Here is a 20,829-nt window from a genome sequence, read left to right as displayed (position 1 = left end):
AAGAAAGCTATTTCATGTTGCTTATATTATATGGACAGAACATCTAACAGGGAAGATGCTGCTGATGTGGCAGATATCAGTGGCAACTACGTGGAACAGACAGGTAGACTTAGGAAACACGTGCGTCAATGCTGACGTAATCATCTGCTCTCCTGCATTAATCATTCGCGTCCCCCACTGCCACCACCAACCCCATGGTAGGGAATGCACACCTCTGAGACCAAATTCAATTTCAGCTGCCCTTCAAACTCAATTTCAGCCCCATTCCATCTGTTCAGAGCCAAGCAGAAGGCTTCTGCTGATGAGGCAGGCATGCGTGGGCTGCAAAGCCCTCTGAGTTTGACTGACCTGTGGGTAGAAGGCGGATGACGCTGTGCGAGGGCTGCGGACAAACTCCATAAAGAAGGCCCCGTCCTGAAGTCAGAGGAGGAGGAAGCAGCGGTGGCAGCAGCAGCAAATGCAAAGGAGCGAAGGGACGAATGTGGACCCATGGTGAATCATTGGGAAGGAGAGGGGTATGAAAGAAAAAAATAAAAAATAAAAACAAGGAGGGAAGGAGAGAAATAAGGGCATGGGAGGGGAATGGAGGGATAAAAGAAAGAAAGAAAGAGAAAGAGAGAGAGAGATCCACCCAGAAAGACTGTATCCAAATGCAAAGCATTAGCAGGAACTCACACCTTCCTGGGCAGAACGTCCCATTTGTGTGGGAGCAAGCACAGGGACAGAAGGTGTGTCCAAGCTCCCTCAGGGCTCATCAGAGCCTGGCTTGGATATTGCACCCTCCCACATAGCTCTGAACTTTATTCAGACCTATGTCAAGGGAGAGGAAAAGGCCACAAAGCCGCTTGGTGGGGATGCTGGGGGAAAGCCTTCAGGGGTCACTTCCTGGCCTCCCGCCTGGCTGGGTGACCAGCACCCCTCTTGGAGAGATACAGAAGTTTGAGGTTTTCAGTTCTGCCTGTTAATAAATATGGCAGCCAGATGGGAGAAGAGGATTCACTGCAGGAAAAGTTGGTGCTTAATTTTTTAAGCAAACAGGGGATCCAGAAGCAGCAATACCTTCTCCTCCACTGGTTGTATAACAAAATAACCAAGAAGTTGAGATATATATAGTGTCAGAAACATATGCACTCATGGGGTAGGGGTGGGGAGATCTCAAACTGCCTTCATCTCTGAACCCTATGCTTTTTTTTTTTTTAATTTTTTTTTTCTGAACCTTATTCTTGTGGAATATAAGCTGTCATGTATTTGAAACAAAAATGACACAGAGGACTTTCGTGAAGACCCTTCCTTTCTCATCTTTCTTAAGAAGTAACCTCTTGTCCCTTCAAAATATTTTTACTTTTTATGCATTATCACTGAAATTTGGAAATGGCACTTGATACATCTGCAGGTCTGCTTTCTTACAACTTTTCTTCAATTCTCAAAGTAGAATCATTGAAATATGTGGGTGTCCATTTTATCAATACTGCTGCCATTTCCCATCAACCACTTCAAATTTAAGTAACAAACCATGGATACATGTGGCTCTGGAGATGCAATTTCAGGGATCCCTCTCCACATCCAACACAAGACGCTGACTGAAGACTGCTGGCATTTCTGAGTATGGCACCCACAGGTCTTCCCTTGGGCCATCTCATAAAATCTTTGCTTCTCTCAACTTACTTGGGGATCTACATCTACTACAAATGATAACCATCCATGTAGATTTTGGTGTTAAGTTGGAAAATGAGAATGTTCCAAAGGGCAATCTACTATTTGGCCATTGGTGCATTTTAACCTTAGTGCTTGTGGTTCCGTAAGTTCTCAGTACTGTTCCAGGCATTGGTTTTAATTCTCAAAGATGGCAATAAGTATGGGTAACAGCTAGTGGGCTACACACAGGGTGTTTATGTACTCTCATTGTTTCATCTGTGTCCCGTCTCTGCTAGAACATATAGAAGCAGAGGTGCTAACCACTGCTGAGATTTATATAAATGTGAAAAGATTCTTCCTTGACTGACAGATCATTCTTTATGTAGACTATCCTTGGGACTGTACCTAAAGTCATTTCCCAGGGCTGGGTGAGCAAACTGCAACCTGCAGGCCAAATCTGGCTACTGGTTTATTGTAGTCTGTGAGCTAAGGATGGTTTTTAAAATTTAAAATGGATGTACAAGTATTTATGTTTAAAAAAAAAAAAGTGCCTACATAATAGCCTTGATCTTGCCTCTTGGCTAACAAAGTCTAAAATATTTATTTAGGTCTGCCAACTTCTAATTTATAGAATACATAAGCTGCCTACAGCCTCAGTTGACACTCTTTCTCAGATTTTAATCCCTGCATCCTCATGGGATAAATTTATCCTGAAGATATAATAAGAGATATATTTAAATAATTATGTGCAAGGATGTTTGCTGTATTATTTATAATTGTGATATAGTGTAGAATAACTGTAAAAACTGTAAAAACTATCCCATAAGTAAAAACTTATGGGATAATTACCCAAAATTCTTTTTAAAAATCAGAAATCTACATTCTTAACAAAAAAGTAAGTCATAAATGAAGGTCTATCCATATGATGAAATATGTATTTTTTTAAAATCATGTTTTTGAAAAATACTTGACTAGAAAATTTTCAAGATATGGAAGTGAAATAAACAAATACATAGATAAGACCGACAAGTATACAAATTGGCCAGTTTTGAAAAATAAAATACATCTACTGAATCTCTTCCATCTCCTAGCAATAAAGACCAGATAAGAGAATGCACAGTAGCTCACCCTCCCATACCAGAATGATCTCACATTCTGAATTTCCCTGAATAAGTAGACAGAGCCATGTTTATTGGTCTTAAAGGATACAAAAAGCATGACCTATGGAGGTTTTGGCCCCTTTACTGTACTTGCTATTCCATACAGAGGCCTCAGGCTTTGATCTTTTCCCCCACAGGATGCTTCCATTTGATTACATTTCTCAGTAGTTTAAGCAAACTCATGGGAATTTCTTTATCAAAGAGTGAGTTCTCTTAGGAGCTGCCCCAGTAGCTTTCTACCACCCATCTAGGAGAGCCAAAGATGAGGCTGAAGGAAAACCAGATGGCCAATTTCACAGCTTGAGCCAGATCTTGGGACTTGACCAATATAGTTTAATTTGACTATGTTGCATCTGCATTTATCTAGCAGTTAACTTCCTTAAAACTGCAAGCAGAAACTACTTCTATAGAAATCATAATGCTTAAGAGGGCTCAGGGTAGAATTCATGAAATCCTCAGCACACTCATCCCTAGATTAGAACGGCTATTCATTTTCCCCTCCACACTGGGTCCCTGAGAGCACCAGGCAGCTTTCTGCTGGAGTGGCTCCCTTTACCTTTCGTGGGCTGTCCACGTAGGTGGGAGTCATGGCAACGCTGCTGCTCTCAGCTGGCTGGGAGGCGCTCTTGCCACCGTGCACAGCTGCCTGCTGTTCTCCTAGGCACCTGAAAGATGGAAAAACACAGGTCTGTAGCTTGCTGAAAGTCCCCTGGTAAAGGGCCCATGTTAGCCAAGATGAAATGAAGACAGTCCTGTTGTCACCTCTGAAACATACACTTCTGCTTTGTTTCTCCTTCAGGCCAACACAATACCCTTAATTACATTCATTGTCCTGAGCAATCACCAGTCCTCCCAAGATAAATAAGAAAAGAGCTCAATTTAAAAATCACTATGGCAGTACCTGATGATTTGAAAGGTTTTACTTTGAAAGGTCAAGTGACAAGGTTGGAGTGACTCCATCCATGAACATCATTATTTTTTTAATCCTCTGGGAAGACTTGTTCTGTTTGTATTAAATATACCAGTAGAAGCATTCTGAAAATTAGCGCTGCATTAACATGTGGCATAAACTATATGTGGAATTGACTCTCCATACATTTTGAAGGTTTATATGTTAACTTTTCAAACGCACACATTTATATCCTCTCAGTCACACAAATCTGACACTCTTTCGTAATCCAAGAAAACTATGGTTTTCTTATATTTTATCCCATCTCAGTTCTAATGTACATAAAAGCATGTTTCCACGTTTATTTTCCTTTTACCTGTACTAAAGATATTTATGAGCTAGTATAACTTAAATGCTCCCCCAAATTAGGTTGCTTCAACACATCACTGAATTTTTATTTGGTAGATTCCAGAAGTCTCACATTATAATCTTAAATCTTCATTATTATTGCAACAAAGACTTCTTGTGGTGGACACTGTGAGGCACCACCCAGATACCTCTGCTGTGACCTTGCTGCCACAGTAGCTGGGCCTATTGCCCAGCAGGCTCTGCTGTCAGCCCCTTCAGGGACAGCCCCAAGTGCAGAGCAGCTTTGTTCAAGCTCTTGCTCCCCCTCCCCCACAGCTGCCCATGCACAAGGAATGATCAATGAAGGGATGTACAGGTCTGGCCATGTCGGTCCAACTGGGTTCATCTCTGAAGGCTGTTCTAGTTTTAGAGCTTGAATGAGGTGGCCCAAGGCTGTCATTGGGCCTGCACTGCACCTGGGCTTCTCCCTCTGTCCATTCTTGCTTCCTCCTCCTTCCTACACAAGCTGAGCCCAAGGACTCTCCTTAATAAACTCCATCTCTTGTCTGCCTCCCCCAAGAACCTAGTCTGTGTCACTTCTCTACTCTTAAATTCTGACATGTTTGTTACAGATTGTCAAGTAATCTTGTACCGGAGATTAAAAATCAGTTTCCATGGTAACATGTTATACTCTTTTTTTCCCCCTAGTTTTTATTATGGAAAAATTTCAAACACCGACAAAAGTAAAAAGGATAAGATAATGAATCCCTACAAATGCACTCCCCCAAAATTTCATGTTTCATCTATACCCCTTACCTACACATCCCAATTATTTTGAAGCAAAACTGATGCATATCATTTCACTCACAAGAACTTCAGCATGTACTGTATCCCCAAAAGAAAATAACTTGAATAAACATAACCAGGGATGCCTAGGTGGCTCAGCGGTTGAGTGTCCAACTTCGGCTCAGGTCGTGATCCTGGAGTCCTGGGATCAAGTCCCACATCGGGCTCCCTTCATGGAGCCTGCTTCTCCCTCTGCCGACGTCTCTGCCTCCCTCCCTCTCTCTCTCTCTCTCTGCCTCTCATGAATAAATAAAACAAAATCTTTAAAAAAGAAAAGAAAAAACATAACCACAATTCCAATATACTTAAAAATGTTCTAATATCAAATATTTCCTCAACTGTCTCCCCAAAATTATTTGTATAGTTTGTTCAAAACAGGTTTCAATGAAGGTTCCTACGTTGCAGTAAGTTAATGTCTCTCAGCTCTCTTTTCAGCCATAAGTTCTTCTTCATTTCTCTTTATCTTTACAATTTATTTGTCAAAGAAATTAGCTCATTTGCCCTGTAAATTCAGAGTCTGGATGTGCTGATTTTCTCCCTTTACTGTTTATTGTGTTCCTCTGTGCCTTGTACTTCCTGGGAACTGGAAGTTATATCTAATGGCTTAAGCAGATTCAGGTTCAATTTTAGGCAAGAACTCTTCTTCTTAGGTGGTGTTGTATATTTCTATCTGGAGGCCTATAAGGTCTGGTGGTCTCTCTCTGGTGATATTAGTCACCGCTGGTTATCTCTGTGAAATCTACAAGTTCATTAAAGATCAAACATGGTAACAGTCTATCATTCCTTCTATACCTAGTAGCTGCAGTGCTGAAAAAAGACAAACTGCCCTACCCCAATTACTTGGTTACTCTGAGGTGTAATTCATATAGGAAAAGCAGAACAAATGCTCAATTCTTTCCCATGTCCCTACACCACACTGTCTCTATCACATCGAAATGTATTTTCCTCTGAGCCTCATCCGCAAAACGCACACTGTGACATTCTCTTGTACTTCTCCGAGGCTGCGGGGACAGGAAGCCCTGGTTACCCCCAGTGTCAGATGCACATGACAATCCCCATTTACTGAGTTGCCTTGCTTGTGATAATCTGTGGACTAGGAACCAGGGATTCAGAGGCAAGTAAGACCCTGTCCTTGCCCTTGGAGGCTCCTTGTCTAATAGCTCAGAAGAAGGGGACCGGGCAGCCTGGGTGGCTCAGCGGTTTAGTGTTGCCTTCAGCCAAGGGCCTGATCCTAGAGACCCTGGATTGAGTCCCATGTCAGGCTCCCTGCATGGAGCCTGCTTCTCCCTCTCTCTCTCTGTCTCTCATTAATAAATAAATAAAATATTTAAAAAAATTTAGAAGAAGGGGACCTGCCAGAAAACCACCAGTTATATTATATACGTGTATATGTGAAAACATACACGGAGGCACACTGCCTTCTGCCGGAACCGGGTTGCCAGCCAAGCCTCCACAGAAGCAGTGACAACTGCCTTTTGGTGGTCTCTGCCCTGACTTGGCTGTCATCGGGTTATCTCATCTGTTTGGAGCAGCTGAGCCAGCACCGGCTGCCCCGGCTGGTCCCTGCCATGCAGACAATTGGCAGAAGGCAGAGACTACTGGGACCTCCCTTCCTCGAGAGCCTGACTAAACATACATGACTTCAGATACAGAATAGATGAGAACTAGAAGAAATTGACAGTTTATGGTAAGATGGCAGGACTACAGGTGAAATTTCAAAAATTCTTTTCCATATCACCATAGCATTATTTTTCATGATAAACAAAACTAGATCTGCCTGGTGCACCAAAAGCAAAAGAAAAGCACACAAATAAAAAACACTGTGTGAGCAAATATTATATAAAGGTCTGGCTCCCTCTGCTCTACCTCCTACATTGAGAAAACGTAGCAAGTCACCCAAGAGCACCCAAGAGAGTAAGGAGAGATTAAGTCTCAGGTCTTTCTGTCCTGCCTCCCTTTGGGGTTAGCTGAGAGTCTCTCCCTTTGCCTGGGGGGTGGGGGACACTACCACCCCAACTATCCTTCCTCTTCTAGTCTGAGCAGAAAGAGGCTCCTTGGAGCGTACTAAATGATGACTCACTGACAAATTAAAATAAGATCCCCCCACCCCCAGCTTCACACCCCTCCCAGCAACATATGTTCCTTGTTCTTTTTTCCAGCAGGAAAGATCTGTGATTAGTTACAGGGAGAACCTGCTGGGCTGAGATCTGGGCTCTTCTCTCAATCAGATGAAGGTAAGAGGACCTAGTGCCCTCAGTAAGGAGCCTAACCTACCTCTGCTCTCTTCCTCTCATTTGCCCCGCACCACCATAGTGTCCCCGCCAGGTTCCCTTCTCTTCCTGTGTCCCTTTCTTTCCATTCATTATCACCCTCTTTCTGCCTCTGTGGCCTCTTGCCTGACTAGTAAGAGCCTACCAAGGGTCTCCACCTCTTAAGGCCCATCTTCCGGGCCTTCCTGTACATGGGGCTCATCTCCAGAAACACTTCTTGCCAAAGACACTGACTGGGTATTTCATGATATTAAGAAATGGCTGTAACCCTTTAGATAAATGACAGTATTAGGACTTTTTTTTAAAGGAGTACTTCTCGGGATGCCTTGGTGGTTCAGTGGTTGGGCATCTGCCTTTGACTCAGGGTGTGATCCTGGAGTCCCACGATCGAGTTCCACATCGGGCTTCCTGCCTGGAGCCTGCCTCTCTTTCTGTCTCTCATGAATAAATAAATAAAATCTTAAAAAAAAATAAAATAAAGGGGTACTTCTCTTTCAGTGATACATACTGAAATATAGATGAAGAGATATGATGCTGAAATTTAATAAGGAATAAAAAGGAAGGTGAGAGCAAGTGGGATATGAATGAAATAAGATTGGCCATAAGTTGATGATCATCGAAGCTGCATGATAAGTAACAGGGATTTATTCTCCTAGTTAACTTTAGCTGTTTTGAAATTTTCCATTAAAAAAAAAAAAAAAAAGAAACTTGCAAAGGATCTCTCTTCCAGTGAGAACATAAAAGGACAGCTTAGCATCCAGCTTTCCACCTGTCTTGAGTATGCCTCAAGCTCATTTGATGTTACTTTTGGAAAGCCTGATGCACACAGGTTCCTGCTGGGCACGACACAACCTCTCACACCAGACAGACAAGGTCTAACCTCCCCTAACATCTGTACAGGGACTCTTCCTCTGTCATTTCATGACTATTTATTGTGCACATCCTATGTGCCAAGCACAACACACAGCCTCTGTCCTCAGAAAACAGGCAGGTCCAGGGAATGTGAGTAAATCTTGGTAAAATTCTGGTAAGGGCTCTAACGGATGTTGGCCAAGAATGCTAGGAAGCAGAATCTGAGTTGGCTGGGAGGATGAAGGGGCAGTGAAGGCTCCCAGAGTGGGTGCCACCTGTACATAAAGTTATTTCTTCCTCTTGCCCAAGTGCCTTCTTGCCCCCACCCCTCTGTATAGATGCTTCCTTTCCTGTGAGGCCAACTCAAATCCTACCTCCTGGGATGCTGTCACTGCTCTCCCAGGCAAGACATGACCCCGCCAGTGTCCTGGGAAATGGAGCACTTAACTGTTTATGAAGGGACCACACAAATGCCTAGAGAAGCTGGCCAGGTCACATACAAGTCCAGGACCAGAGGGTATGCTGGTTCTCTGATAAACCAGAAAGTATATGCCCATTCTAAAGTACCAGCCCTCACCTGGCTGGGTATGCATGTGGACCCAGTACTATAACTGAGGCTATTCTATTTCTAGAAAGGCTGGATTTTTATCTATTATCTATAATATGGTGTTATGTTGTATTATCTGTAATATATTATTTTATGTATGATATATACCATGTTGTGTATACTATACAGTTTCTCACATACAAATTCATATAAAATCCCAATTTGCATTTGAAATCTTCAAACTAAAAAAATATGGCTCAGATATTTTAAAAATATTTTGTGTCTTTAGGGCACTGAAACTATTTTGTAATGGTAGCTACATGTCACTATAAATTTGTCTGAAACCCACAGAATGTACAACACCAAGAGTAACTTGTAATGTAAACTAGAGACACTGGGTGATGGTGATTTGTCACTGCAGCTTCATCAGTTATAACAAATGTCCCACTCTGGTGGGGATGTTGACAATGGAGGATGCCATGCAGGTATGGAGACAGGATATATGGGAAATCTGTTCCTTCCACTCAAGTTTGCTTTGAACCCGCAACTGCTCTAAAAAATAAAATTATTAAAAAAACCAAATAAACAAACAAAGAAACCCCACTATGTGGGCCAAAGCAAATGTATCCGTAGTTCAAATTAAACCCCAGACTGCAAGTTTATAATTTCTGGCATATTTCATGTTATTTGGCAATTACTGGGTATTAACCCAGCTTTCTGCTCATGTATACATACATCTTCTTAATTTCAGACTCCTTGCAGACAGAAATCATACTTCACCCCCACTCACAAGGTGAGGCACTGAAAACCTTTGTAGCCGGTGGGGTGGGGATGAGTCTTTCCCCAAGCAGGCACTTACTTCTGACTGGCCTCCATCTCCAACAGGGCGGACAGAGCTGAGGTTCCCTTCTTCCCAACTGGGGGGCCGGTCGACTCAAGGGAGTGTGTGGCAATGGGCCCAGTCATCTGCAAACCTTTCATGGCGGTCCCTTTCTAAAGCAGAGAAAAGGAGACAAGGCCATCAGCCCAAGTGGGCTCCCTCAGAGCATGCCTGCTGCATCTGTTGTGCTTCAGGCTCTGGAAATCCAATTCAGTGAGGCAAGCAACATGGGCTCCTTTTATTTGGTAAATCCTGAAAACTGCTTTTTGCTTGAACTGAAGGTTTGAATGCCTGTTGACTCAAAAGTGCCTCTTTGAGGTGGATTCCACAGATCATTCCACTCTACCATGGATCTAGGAAGTAAATAATGTTTTACCTAAGTCATGGAAGAAGAAACTGAGTCCCAGAGAAATTAAGTGACTTATCCCAAATCTCACTGAAGCTGGAGGTCAAGTTCTAATCATCTGGTTTCAAGACCAAAGCTCTTTCCACCATGCAAGGTCTTTTGGAAATGTTTCTTTTTTTTCTTTCTTCCCTTTTTTTTTTTTTTTTTTTTTGAGATGTTTTTAATCATCAGCAAAGTTATGTACAAAGGGTAGCCAGTGTGCAGGGAAGAATGCTGAACTTGGGGTTAAAAAATCAGTTGGTGATGCAATACTATTCACACTGAAAAGGAATTTCAGACTTGGATGAATCCCAGAGGCATTATACTGAGTGAAAGAAGGCAATTTCTCAAAAGATTACATTATATGTTTCTGTGCACATGACTTTTGGAAAAGACAACAGTATAGTGACAGAGAACAGACCAGTGGCTGCCAGGGGTTACAGATGGGGGCAAAGGTGACTATAAAGGGTAGCATAAGGGGTTTTGGGGGAGTAATGGAAATACTCTACATCCTGATGATAGCTATAGTGGTTACATGAATCTACACATCTGTTAAAATTCATAGAACTGTACATACACATGCCCAGAATTCCAGACCTGTCCTTTATTAGATGGGTGTCCTCAGACATATCCCAACCCCATGATCCTCAGTGTCCTCACTGGGTAGTATGTGAATGAATGCCCATGGTACTGGAAACTCTAAAAGTGATATAAGAGTAGGCAAGTATTGCTGCTGTTACCCTCAAGTGACTTTTGCTCAGTAACCCAGGAGAAGCAGCTGGCTTGACATGGTGTCTCACCTGGGAAGAACATGAAGGAGCTATGTGTCCTCAGGTGCCACACAACACTGCCCACTGGCTGCCTGGTGACCCTATCCCTCCTTCCCTCACCCTTCACTGGAGGAAAACACACTGTTTTGGATTTAAGAGAAATGGTGGACACTTGTAGAGTAAATAAACTGGCCAGAAAGAGGGCCCCGAGACAGGAAGAGACCAAGCCCAGACCCCAAGGGGCCCATAGAGCCCTACCCGCATCATGCGATCTGAGCGATGTCGCCTGCGGATCCGGTTCAAACCCTCCACGAAGCGGATAAAGCCATCCAAGAGCTGCCATTCCTCCTCGTCTGCCCGAGGCCTGTCCCCATAGATGTCGCAGTGGGCCTCCCCTTCTGTGATGCGCTTAGTGGCAGTGACACAGGCTGGCAGCAGCAGGAAGCGGGTCCTCCAGAACTTCAGAGACTCAATTAAGCTGTGAAGGGCCAAAGGGAGAAAAGAGGTGATGGTTAGCACAAGCAGATAATAAAAGCACTCCCGGGGCACCTGGGTGGGTCAGTGGGTTGAGTGTCTGACTCTTGGTTTCAACTCAGATCATGAGATTGAGCCCTATGTTGGCTTCTGTGTTCAGTATGGAGTTAATTTCTCTCCCTCTCCCTCTGTCCCTCCTCTCAACTCACACATGCCCCCCCCCAAATAAATAAATAAATCTTAAAAAAAAAAAAAAAAAGTATCTGCAATGAAGGTTCCATTTCAACCCTGTCTTTGGAATTGGTATGTGAGGGCCATCTCCCCTTGAGTATGTTCATCTGATGCCACATCTCATGGCTTCATTTGAAACACAAGATCTAGAAGAAGACCACAAAAGGTGCTTTTAATTTCCATCCCAGAGATGTCAGGATGCTTCTGTGCACCCAGACCCAGTGGGGTTGTGGCTTTTTATCATCACAATCATAAATCACAATCACAGAAATTAAAAATAAAATGAGACACCACAGGTAGTCAAGAAAAAGGTTAAGAACATGATCTAGGGATCCCTGGGTGGCGCAGCGGTTTGGCGCCTGCCTTTGGCCCAGGGCGCGATCCTGGAGACCCGGGATCGAATCCCACATCGGGCTCCCGGTGCATGGAGCCTGCTTCTCCCTCTGCCTGTGTCTCTGCCTCTCTCTCTCTCACTGTGTGCCTATCATAAATAAATTAAAAAAAAAAAAAAAAAAAAAAAAAAAAAAAGAACATGATCTACACTGACATTCTATCAAAGAGCACTTCATCACTGAAGTTTCTGTCATCGTTTTGTGGCAAAACATGCATAACAAAATGTACCACTTTATTATTATTTTTTTTAATGATAGAGAGAGAGAGAGAGAGAGAGAGAGAGGCAGAGACATAGGCAGAGGGAGAAGCAGGCTCTACGCACCGGGAGCCCGATGTGGGATTCGATCCCGGGTCTCCAGGATCGCACCCTGGGCCAAAGGCAGGCGCCAAACCGCTGCGCCACCCAGGGATCCCAAAATGTACCACTTTAACAATCCTTAAGTGTACAATTCTATGCCATTAAGTACATTCACATTGTTGTACAACCATCACCACCATCTACCTCATCACTGAGTTGTTTTTTTTTTTAAGATTTATTTATTTATTATTCATGATAGACAGACAGAGAGAGAGAGAGAAAGAGGCAGAGACACAGGAGGAGGGAGAAGCAGGCTCCATGCCGGGAGCCCAACGCAGGACTCGATCCCAGGACTCCAGGATCATGCCCTGGGCCAAAGGCAGGCGCCAAACCTCTGAGCCACCCAGGGATTCCCTTATCACTGAGTTTTTTAACCCAATGCAGATGTGCTTTTGTTCTTCCATTTTTTCTAAAACAAAGATCATCTTGTAATCAGAAAAAAAGACAGGTGTGTTAAAATTCAGGCACATCCAAGGTAGCCAGATGGAAAACCAAAGCACATCCTCTGACCTGAAGTCCTCAGAGCCAGCAGAACAGATATACTGATCTAAGTAATTCCACTTGTACTCCTCCAGCCGCTCATGGGAGAATTCCACCCAACAAGAGACGAACTCCGAGTCTGAGTGGGAAGGGCAGAGACTGTAGGTGTAGTGGATCTGGGCAGATTCATAAGGGTACCTGAAAAACAAAGGGCATGCCCAGAAGTCCGAAATAGAATCACTCCCCTCCCTCACTCCCCCAGTTCTTCTGGACCCTTCCATCTCAATATAGTTAGCACCATCCTTGGCATTCAATCCTCAAGTGCAGTAAGCAACCCATCCCAGGGGACTGGTAACGGAAATTTCTCAGTTTTTAAACTTTGTCATTCTTTCATCCTCCCTTTCTTTATCTTTAATTGGCTTGCTAAGGATCAGGCTAACCATTATAAGTTGAGTTAAATCCCTTTTAGAGGCAGGTGAGCTACAATAGTAAAATAACCCTGAAAACAAAAGGAATTCCAAGAAAAGAAAAACCAACCACTCAACCTATCTTGGTTTTAATTATGTGTCACATAATTCACTATGTGTACAGTATGCATTATAAACAGAAGTTAGTATGTGGACACCATTCAGGCCAGTATTTGAAAACCCAAAATTTCCAAGGACTCACTTGGGAAGGTAACGTGTCACTGTGATCATCTTATCTTTCAGCGTCACTTTGTGGAACGTTCTGCCCATACTCAGCCAGTATTGGTCCTCCTCCTCAGGGCGGTTTCGGGACACAAGGCCTAATAGAAGGGGGGGGGGGGGATCATTTCCACCATCTGGTTGAAGATCATTCCTTTAATAGGCAATAGCTTCTCTTCCATATACAGTCAGGAAAGGAGAAACAAAAGAAGCAACTTTTTTTGAGGGGCAGTTTCATGGAAAAGGCTTATTTTTGGTTAAAAAAAATTTTTAAAGTCCTGAAGTCGGCAGAATTTTCTGTTACTAAACCAGCCAGCAGCAGATTAGAGCCCAGAAGTGCTGATAGCATCCAGAAGACACACTCAGAGATGAATAGCCTGATACCTCAGCCTCTGAGAAGGGAAATTCTGGATTAGATGTCAATAGGCCAAGAGTCAACTCTGAGACTGAAATGGAACTCTACTCCACTCCACTCAAGCACAAGCTGCCATCCTGGCAGTTGAGGTCCTCACCCCAGGGTGGCAGCTAACCTAGCTTTAATTCCATGACTCTCACATTGCTATAACCCTGCTTCAGTTTTAAAGGACTACTGTCCTCTCTTCTCCAAACATTTGCTCCTGTTGCTTTTTCTGCCTTCTCTTCCTAAGCCACCAGCAAGAGCCTATGGGTCATTTAAGGTCACTGTCAAATGCCACTTCCTCTAGAAAGCTAGCAGATTCATCAGCAGTTTGAATTCCACCCTGGATGTGGCTCCACATGTGTCTATCTCAAACCCTGACAAACTGGAAGTTCCAGGAGGCCAGGGCCTAAATCTTGTTTGTCTTTAAATTTTCCATAGCACCTGAGAAGGTGCCATGCCCGGAGCAGGTATTTGAAAAATATTAGTTGAAATGAGTTGTGCATAAGAAAGAGGGAAATCAGGGCAGTTAAACGTTTGCCTTCCACTCAGGTCATGATCCTGGGATTGAGCCCCTCCATCAGGCTCCCTGTTCAGTGGCGGGGGGGCAGGGGGCTACTTCTTCTTCTACCCCTCCCCTCCACTCGTGCTTGTGCTCTCTCTCTGGCTCTCTCTCCTTCTCAAATAAAATCTTTTTAAAAAATTAAAAAGCAAAAAGAAAGAGGGAAATTATGAGCAATCAAGAAAATATAAGCTTTCAAGAGAGTTAAAATAGTGTCTTGATGGCCAATCCCGCCAAGACAAGATTCTCTTGATCTGCAGGTTAAACAGTCCCCTAGTGTGGTTCTGAAAGACAGTCAGTCACACAGTATAGACAGCATGGGAGTTGTCAGGACAAGTTGAAAGGACCTTCGTTGGGAATGCAGAAATTTCCTAGGTGAGAGGAAAGGGCAGGCTCCCTAGAAGAGGCCAGGCTTTGACTCAGAGGATCCCGGGTTTAACCTCAGAACGTTTATTTACCAGTGGTGTGACCTTGGGTGCCAAATCTCCCTGAGTCTCTCTTTCTACAACTAGCAAAAGGACTTGTGTCTGATTTTCGCCCAAGTCATGATATCAGGGTCCTGGGATGAAGCCTCACATGAAGCAGGGAGTCTGTTTGTTCCTCTGCCCTTCCCTCCACTCATGCACACAAACTCTCTAATAAATAAATAAAATCTTTAATAAAAATAAAGCGGGACACCTGGGTGGCTCAGCGGCTGAGCATCTGCCTTTGGCTCAGGGTGTGATTCCAGAGTCCCAGGATCGAGACTCACATCAGGCTCTCTGCATGGAGCCTGCTTCTCCCTCTACCTCTATCTCTGCCTCTCTTTCTGTCATGAATAAATAAAATCTTTTTAAAATAATAATAATAATAATAAAGAAAGGGGCGCCTGGGTGGCTCAGTCGTTGAGCATCTACCTTTGCTCAGGTCGTGATTCTGGGGTCCTGGGATCAAGTCCCGCATCTGGCTCCCTGGTTCTCCCTCTGCCTATGTCTCTGCCTCTCTCTCTGTGTCTCTCATGAATAAATAGATAAAATCTTAAAAAAAAAAAAAAAAAAAAAGAGGAAAGAAAAAAAGAGAGCTTTCCCCCTATCCTTGCATTCCTTCTTTTTTACAACAACCCCCTGTTGGCTAGCAGGAAGACAACAAGGTCATGGGATAATGTTCATGAGCATCTAGCATAGTACTGACACCCCACTCTAAATTAATACTGCACAGCACTCTACAATCTATAATCAAATAAATACTGTGGTTTATTAGTTCAACAGCTGTCTCACCCAGTAGATGATAAACTTTGAAGTCAGGGCTGATGCTGTTTTGTTAACTATTAGAACGAGTCTCTCTCATAACCAGGAGTCAACAAATCTATCAGATGCAATTTCACAGATTTTTTTTTTTTTTAAGATTTTACTTTATTTATTTGACAGAAAGAGAATGTGCACAAGTGAGGAGAGTGGCGGGGGAAAGGGAGAAGGAGGCTCTCCACTAGGCAGGGACTCCGAGGTGGGCCTTAATCCTAGGACTGGATCCCAGGACCCTGTGATCATGACCTGAGTCTAAAGTAGATGCTTAAAAAAATAAATAAATAAAATAAATAAAATAAAATAAATAATAAGGTAGATGCTTAACTGACTGAACCACCCAGATACCCTGAAATCTCACTTATGATGGTCACTTTTCTAGTAATTATAACAATGATACCATTTCTATTTTTTTTTTTTTTTTTTTTTTTTTATGATAGTCACAGAGAGAGAGAGAGAGGCAGAGACACAGGCAGAGGGAGAAGCAGGCTCCATGCACTGGGAGCCCGACATGGGATTCGATCCCGGGTCTCCAGGATCGCGCCCTGGGCCAAAGGCAGGCGCTAAACCGCTGCGCCACCCAGGGATCCCAGATACCATTTCTATTATTACAGAAATAAAAGGATTAAATTTATCAAAGGAGAAAATAGCCAGAAAGGATATGGTCAGGTGAGTGAATTCTGGCCAACTAGCCATGACATGAGGCTCCTGAATCAGCCAAAGCAGAACTGGATGCCAGAGAAATTATGAACCACTAAGGGACACTGATCAGTTATCCTAGAGAAAAACAGGTAGGAAGGCTGAATAGGGCCGTTGATACTAAAGGTGAATTCATTCCACTATTCTTGGGATAAAGAACAAAAGCCTTCACATGGCCCTGTGAGGTCTGGGTCTGCTGACATGTCCAAACACATCTTTGTACTCCCTATGCTCCACCCCACCAATCTTCTTTTGGGTGCCCAGAAAGTATCACAGAGCTTCTTGCCACAGGGAAGAAGCACATACTAATCCCTCTTCCTTGGCATATTCTTCCTACTTACTCCTGCTCACCACTCCCAACCTACTTCTCTTCCTAGTAACCCCTACACAGAGGTTAGGTCTCACATTAAACATGACCTCCTCAAAAGCCATCCCTAACCCAGACCAGTTCAAGTCCTGTATTAAATATCCTCATAGCCCATTGATTTTTGCCTCACAATATTTTCACAATGAAGAATTATATTTCATAGTCTGACTAATGTTATTTTTCCTCACTGGGCTATATAAATGCCCCACAGAGTAGGAGCTTCAAAAATACTGTTGAGGGCAACCTGTGGCTCAGTGGTTTAGCGCCACCTTTGGCCCAGGGCATGATCCTGGAGATCTGGGATCGAGTCCCACGTCAGGCTCCCTGAATGGAGCCTGCTTCTCCCTCTGCCTGTGTCTCTGCCTCTCTCTCTGTTTCTCATGAATAAATAAATAAAATCTAAAAGAAACAAAAAAAAAACACCAAAAATACTGTTGAATTGATGGGCATTAGGGAATTCATGTGATGTGATAAGTACTGGGTGTTATACCATATGTTGGCAAATTGGATTTAAATTAAAAAGGAAAAAAATACTGCTGAATGAACGAATGAATGAATTCATATATTTATCAACTCATATTGTTGTACACTAGGCACAATGGTTTCTACTATAAAGGATAAAAACATGAAACTGACATAGTCCTGGCACTCAGGAAGATTATTATTCAGTGCAGAACATGAAAAGAAGGCAACGAGTGATAAATATCATAATGGGCTTTTCAAAGAACATACAGAGGAGTCCAAAGCTTCATCATAAGCAACAAGGCCTAGACTGGATGGACCACCAAGCTCCCCCTCACAGATCCACACTTCTTTGATCCTCTGGCCCGAAGCACTTTAATGGATCCAAAGATGATCTGAGGTTTTGAGCTGGGAGTTTAGGAGAGTGGGGAAGTCTCATGAGCTACAAGGAGGAGGCCAGAGACTAATGGTTACTCACTGATTGTTCTGGGAAGTGATCACTGCTTTCTAATTCTAGGCACCCACATTTTATTCTACCTGACTTTATTTTATTTTTTATTTTTATTTTTATTTTTATTTTATTTATTTATTTACCAGACTTATTTTAGAAGAGCTCTCCAGAGACTAGCTGTAACTCAATCGGCCTGAGTCTTTGTCATTTATTAGTCTCTACCACTCACAGATGATCCATCCTTGCTTCATCCTTGCTGAGTTCATGCTCAGCTTCACTGACAAACAAGAGGAGATGAATCCAGAACAAGAGGAGAAAAGGCATAAATTCCACGTTTAGGTAACATCTGAGAACGTGCTGTGTGCCAGGTACTATGCTAGAAATAAATATCAGGTCTAAAACATTCACTATGTACTTTGACAGTTCATGCATGGTTCAGTTGCCTGCTTTTCCTAAGTTTTGCTAAAGTCAGGCTGTAACATTCCTGAGCTTGGTCATATACCCCTCCTAAAAGAGGAGCTGTAGATTAAAGAGGATTTAAGATCAATCTGGGCCTAGTGAAGACTTTATTCTTCATGTAAGTAAAATTCAGAAAGAAAAATTTTGTTTGCAAAATTTGTTGCAAAATAATTACTCCTCAATTTATCTATTCCCTATCATCTTAAGAACCTACTTAAACAAATTTAGTAGAAAAGAAAAAATACAAGTCCAAGGAAAAAAACTCACCTCGACTATAGAGCGGGCTGCTGCTCAGTGGGGGTGGGACGACGGGGTTGGATTTTTGTGCCTTGGGCTGCACTATGATTTGGTAGCCCTGCATGAGACGCTGGCAGATGAACTCTTCAAACACCTGCTGGGCCGTCATCTGCACACCCTCCTCATCCCTCCTGAGAAAACAGACGGTTGTTCACATGGGATATGCCTGGTCCAGGGCAGAGTGACACTCAGAGTCCAAACTCCCATCCTGTTTTGCTTTGATTCCACAAGCCAGCCCTGATAACCGTTCTATGGTGGTTCATAAACGAACAAACTATAAACCAGTTTTGGGAGAAATGATCAGTTCAAAGAGTCAGAAGAAGTCAGGTAATAGCTAACAGCTATTCTTAGAATAGCACAAATAGCTAATCTTAGAAAAGAAGATCAGATCTAGTATGTCCAGAACAACTGCAACAGAAAAATATGAGAAAGCAACAATAAGGAGAAGTTAAAGAAGGTATGTCAACAGAACTCTAAAGAAAAAATGGACAGTTCTTGGCTTCATAAAATTCTCTAAACAGAAAAGGAAGACAGGTTTGAAAATGCAGTGTTTTGACACATACAGAAACCCTCCTCCTCTGACACCGACCTGTCAATATCTGCTTCTGGAAGGAGATCGTAACAGCCCTCTGTGTAGTCGTTCTGCAGGCCCTGGCGGTCGGGGAAGTAGTCGGTGGTGAGGGGGAGGCACGCCGGAGTAGTGAGAGACTTCCAGTCCACTCCAACTGTGCAACAGAAGCCTGGCACTACAGGGGGAGCAGACAGTGTCAGAACTGCCTCGTGTAACAGAGGAGAAAGGTACGTGTGGTCACCAGGGCAGGTATGGGACGTGGGTGGGGCGGTGGGGGAGTTCACAGTGAAAGGTGATCAAATTGCCAGGAAAGGGATGGAGAGGAAGAAAGGGGGTGGGGAGGGAGAAAGAGAGAAACAGAGTTTGTTAGACAATGCAGTGCACGTGCTTATCCAATCCCATCATGCAAATGGGATTCACAGCTGATACTTTTCATTTTCTGCTGATCTTAAGCTACAGCCACAATGCCAGTGAGGTTACTGCAGGGCAGCGCAGGCAGTTACATGTCGAAGCAAATCAACATTCCAAGAGCTCAAGCCAGATTTTGGAGTGAACAGCACATGGTAGCAGAATTTAGGAATACTTTCAGAATTGCAAAAATAAGTCGTAGATCCAAAAGGGTAGGAGGAGAAATCAAAGAAGGATGTCTGGGAAGTTACAAGGCCAGAACCTCAAAAGACAGAGTTTTAACGATCTAGAAAGGAAAGCTGCAATCAGCAAAGTGGGCACAATCACATGGGTCTGCCCTGAATTGCTTGTTCTTTGGTTAAAACAGTGTTTCTCTATCTTGGCACTACTGACATTTTAGACTGGATAATCCTTTGTTGTGGAGGGATGTCCTTTGTATTACAGGATGTCGGACAGCATCCCTGAACTATATTTACTAGATGTGGCATCTCCTGGTTGTAAAAATCAAAAATGGGGACACCTGGATGGCTCAGTGCTTGAGCGCCTGCCTTCGGCCCAGGGTGTGATCCCGGAGTTCCAGAATCAAGTCCCACATTGGGCTGTCCTGTGAGGAGTCTGCTTCTCCCTCTGTCTATGTCTCTGCCTTCTCTCTGTGTCTCTCATGAATAAATAAAATCTTAAAAAAAAAAAAAAAAGTCTGCAGTCATTGCCACATGTCCCCCAGGGAGCAAAATACTTCCCCAGTTGAGAATCACTGAATCAAAGTAATAGGGCAGTTATCCCTGTAAGTAGTTTAAGCAAAGATTATTTTTCGAATCTCTGTACAGGGGAGCAATATGAAGCAGAAACACTCCATGCCTTTGCCTCTGAGTCTCAAGCAAGGGACACCTTAAACACTTTATATCTTTTGCACAGTGCTAATGTGGCTTACAGTGTGATACAGCCCTGTTGTCTCATCAGCCCTCACATGGCCTCCTTGGTGCAGGTACTGCAACATCATCAACCCCTATAAACACCTGGTCAAGCCGAACCTCCCAGAAACTTGATCAGAAGCCTCTCTGCTTAGGGATCTTTCCACCATATGGTGACAAAGACACACACACTACCCAATACAACAGAGTACCACTGAACCCAGGGTTAAAGCACAAGAAAAAGACCTGTGTGCTAAGTCACAGTAGGAAACATGCCTCATGTAGCACCACTGCCTTGGGAAAGATGCTTTGATCTGCAACAGGCCTAACTCCATGGTCTACACAAGTCTAGGGTATTTTGTTTGTGTGTTTGAATTCCATTTTAGGGTGCGAAGAACACAATGTGAGAACTACTCTCTTAAACATTTAAGTGTACAACACAGTGTCGGTTAACTTGGGTATAGTGCTGTACAGATCTCTAGAATTTATCATGCATAATTGGAACTTTGTACCACTGATTAGCAACTGCCCACTTCCAATTCCCCTCTCGCTCCTGGAAACCACCATTCCACTCTCCGATGCTATGAGTTTGACAATACACAGGCCTTGATAACTTATTAACAATTCAAGAATTGAAAACACAACCCAAAAGAGCCTAATTGATCACCCCAATTTCCCTAGATGGCAGATGAAGGGGTGAGCTTGTTCCTATTTCTTCATTAGGACCAGGAGCAGAAGGAAGACACCAAATCAAAACCACA

General features: G+C 43.3%; 1 protein-coding gene across 14 annotated transcripts in view; it reads right to left on the bottom strand.

The window, feature by feature from the left end:
- Nucleotides 1-20,829, bottom strand: part of DEPDC5 (DEP domain containing 5, GATOR1 subcomplex subunit) — a 125,101-nt gene that overhangs the window by 35,755 nt on the left and 68,517 nt on the right. For 7 of the 14 annotated variants that reach the window (XM_025474645.3, XM_049101669.1, XM_025474649.3 and 4 more), the window contains 8 exons: nt 18,768-18,951; nt 18,149-18,309; nt 13,188-13,305; nt 12,549-12,716; nt 10,841-11,060; nt 9,407-9,540; nt 3,352-3,460; nt 349-414 (listed from right to left, as the gene is read on the bottom strand). In XM_025474645.3, the coding sequence (XP_025330430.1) occupies nt 349-414; nt 3,352-3,460; nt 9,407-9,540; nt 10,841-11,060; nt 12,549-12,716; nt 13,188-13,305; nt 18,149-18,309; nt 18,768-18,951 (1,160 nt within the window). Of the gene's footprint in view, nt 1-348; nt 415-3,351; nt 3,461-9,406; nt 9,541-10,840; nt 11,061-12,548; nt 12,717-13,187; nt 13,306-18,148; nt 18,310-18,767; nt 18,952-20,829 lie in introns of those variants that run through there. The other 7 variants (XM_025474646.3, XM_025474651.3, XM_025474647.3 and 4 more) reach the window with 5 other exon arrangements.

Source organism: Canis lupus, chromosome 26, assembly GCF_003254725.2.
Source record: "Canis lupus dingo isolate Sandy chromosome 26, ASM325472v2, whole genome shotgun sequence".
Classification (NCBI taxonomy): Eukaryota; Metazoa; Chordata; class Mammalia; order Carnivora; family Canidae; genus Canis; species Canis lupus.
The sequence above is the reverse complement of the archived record's forward strand: the minus strand, read 5'-3'. Positions and strand labels throughout refer to the sequence as shown.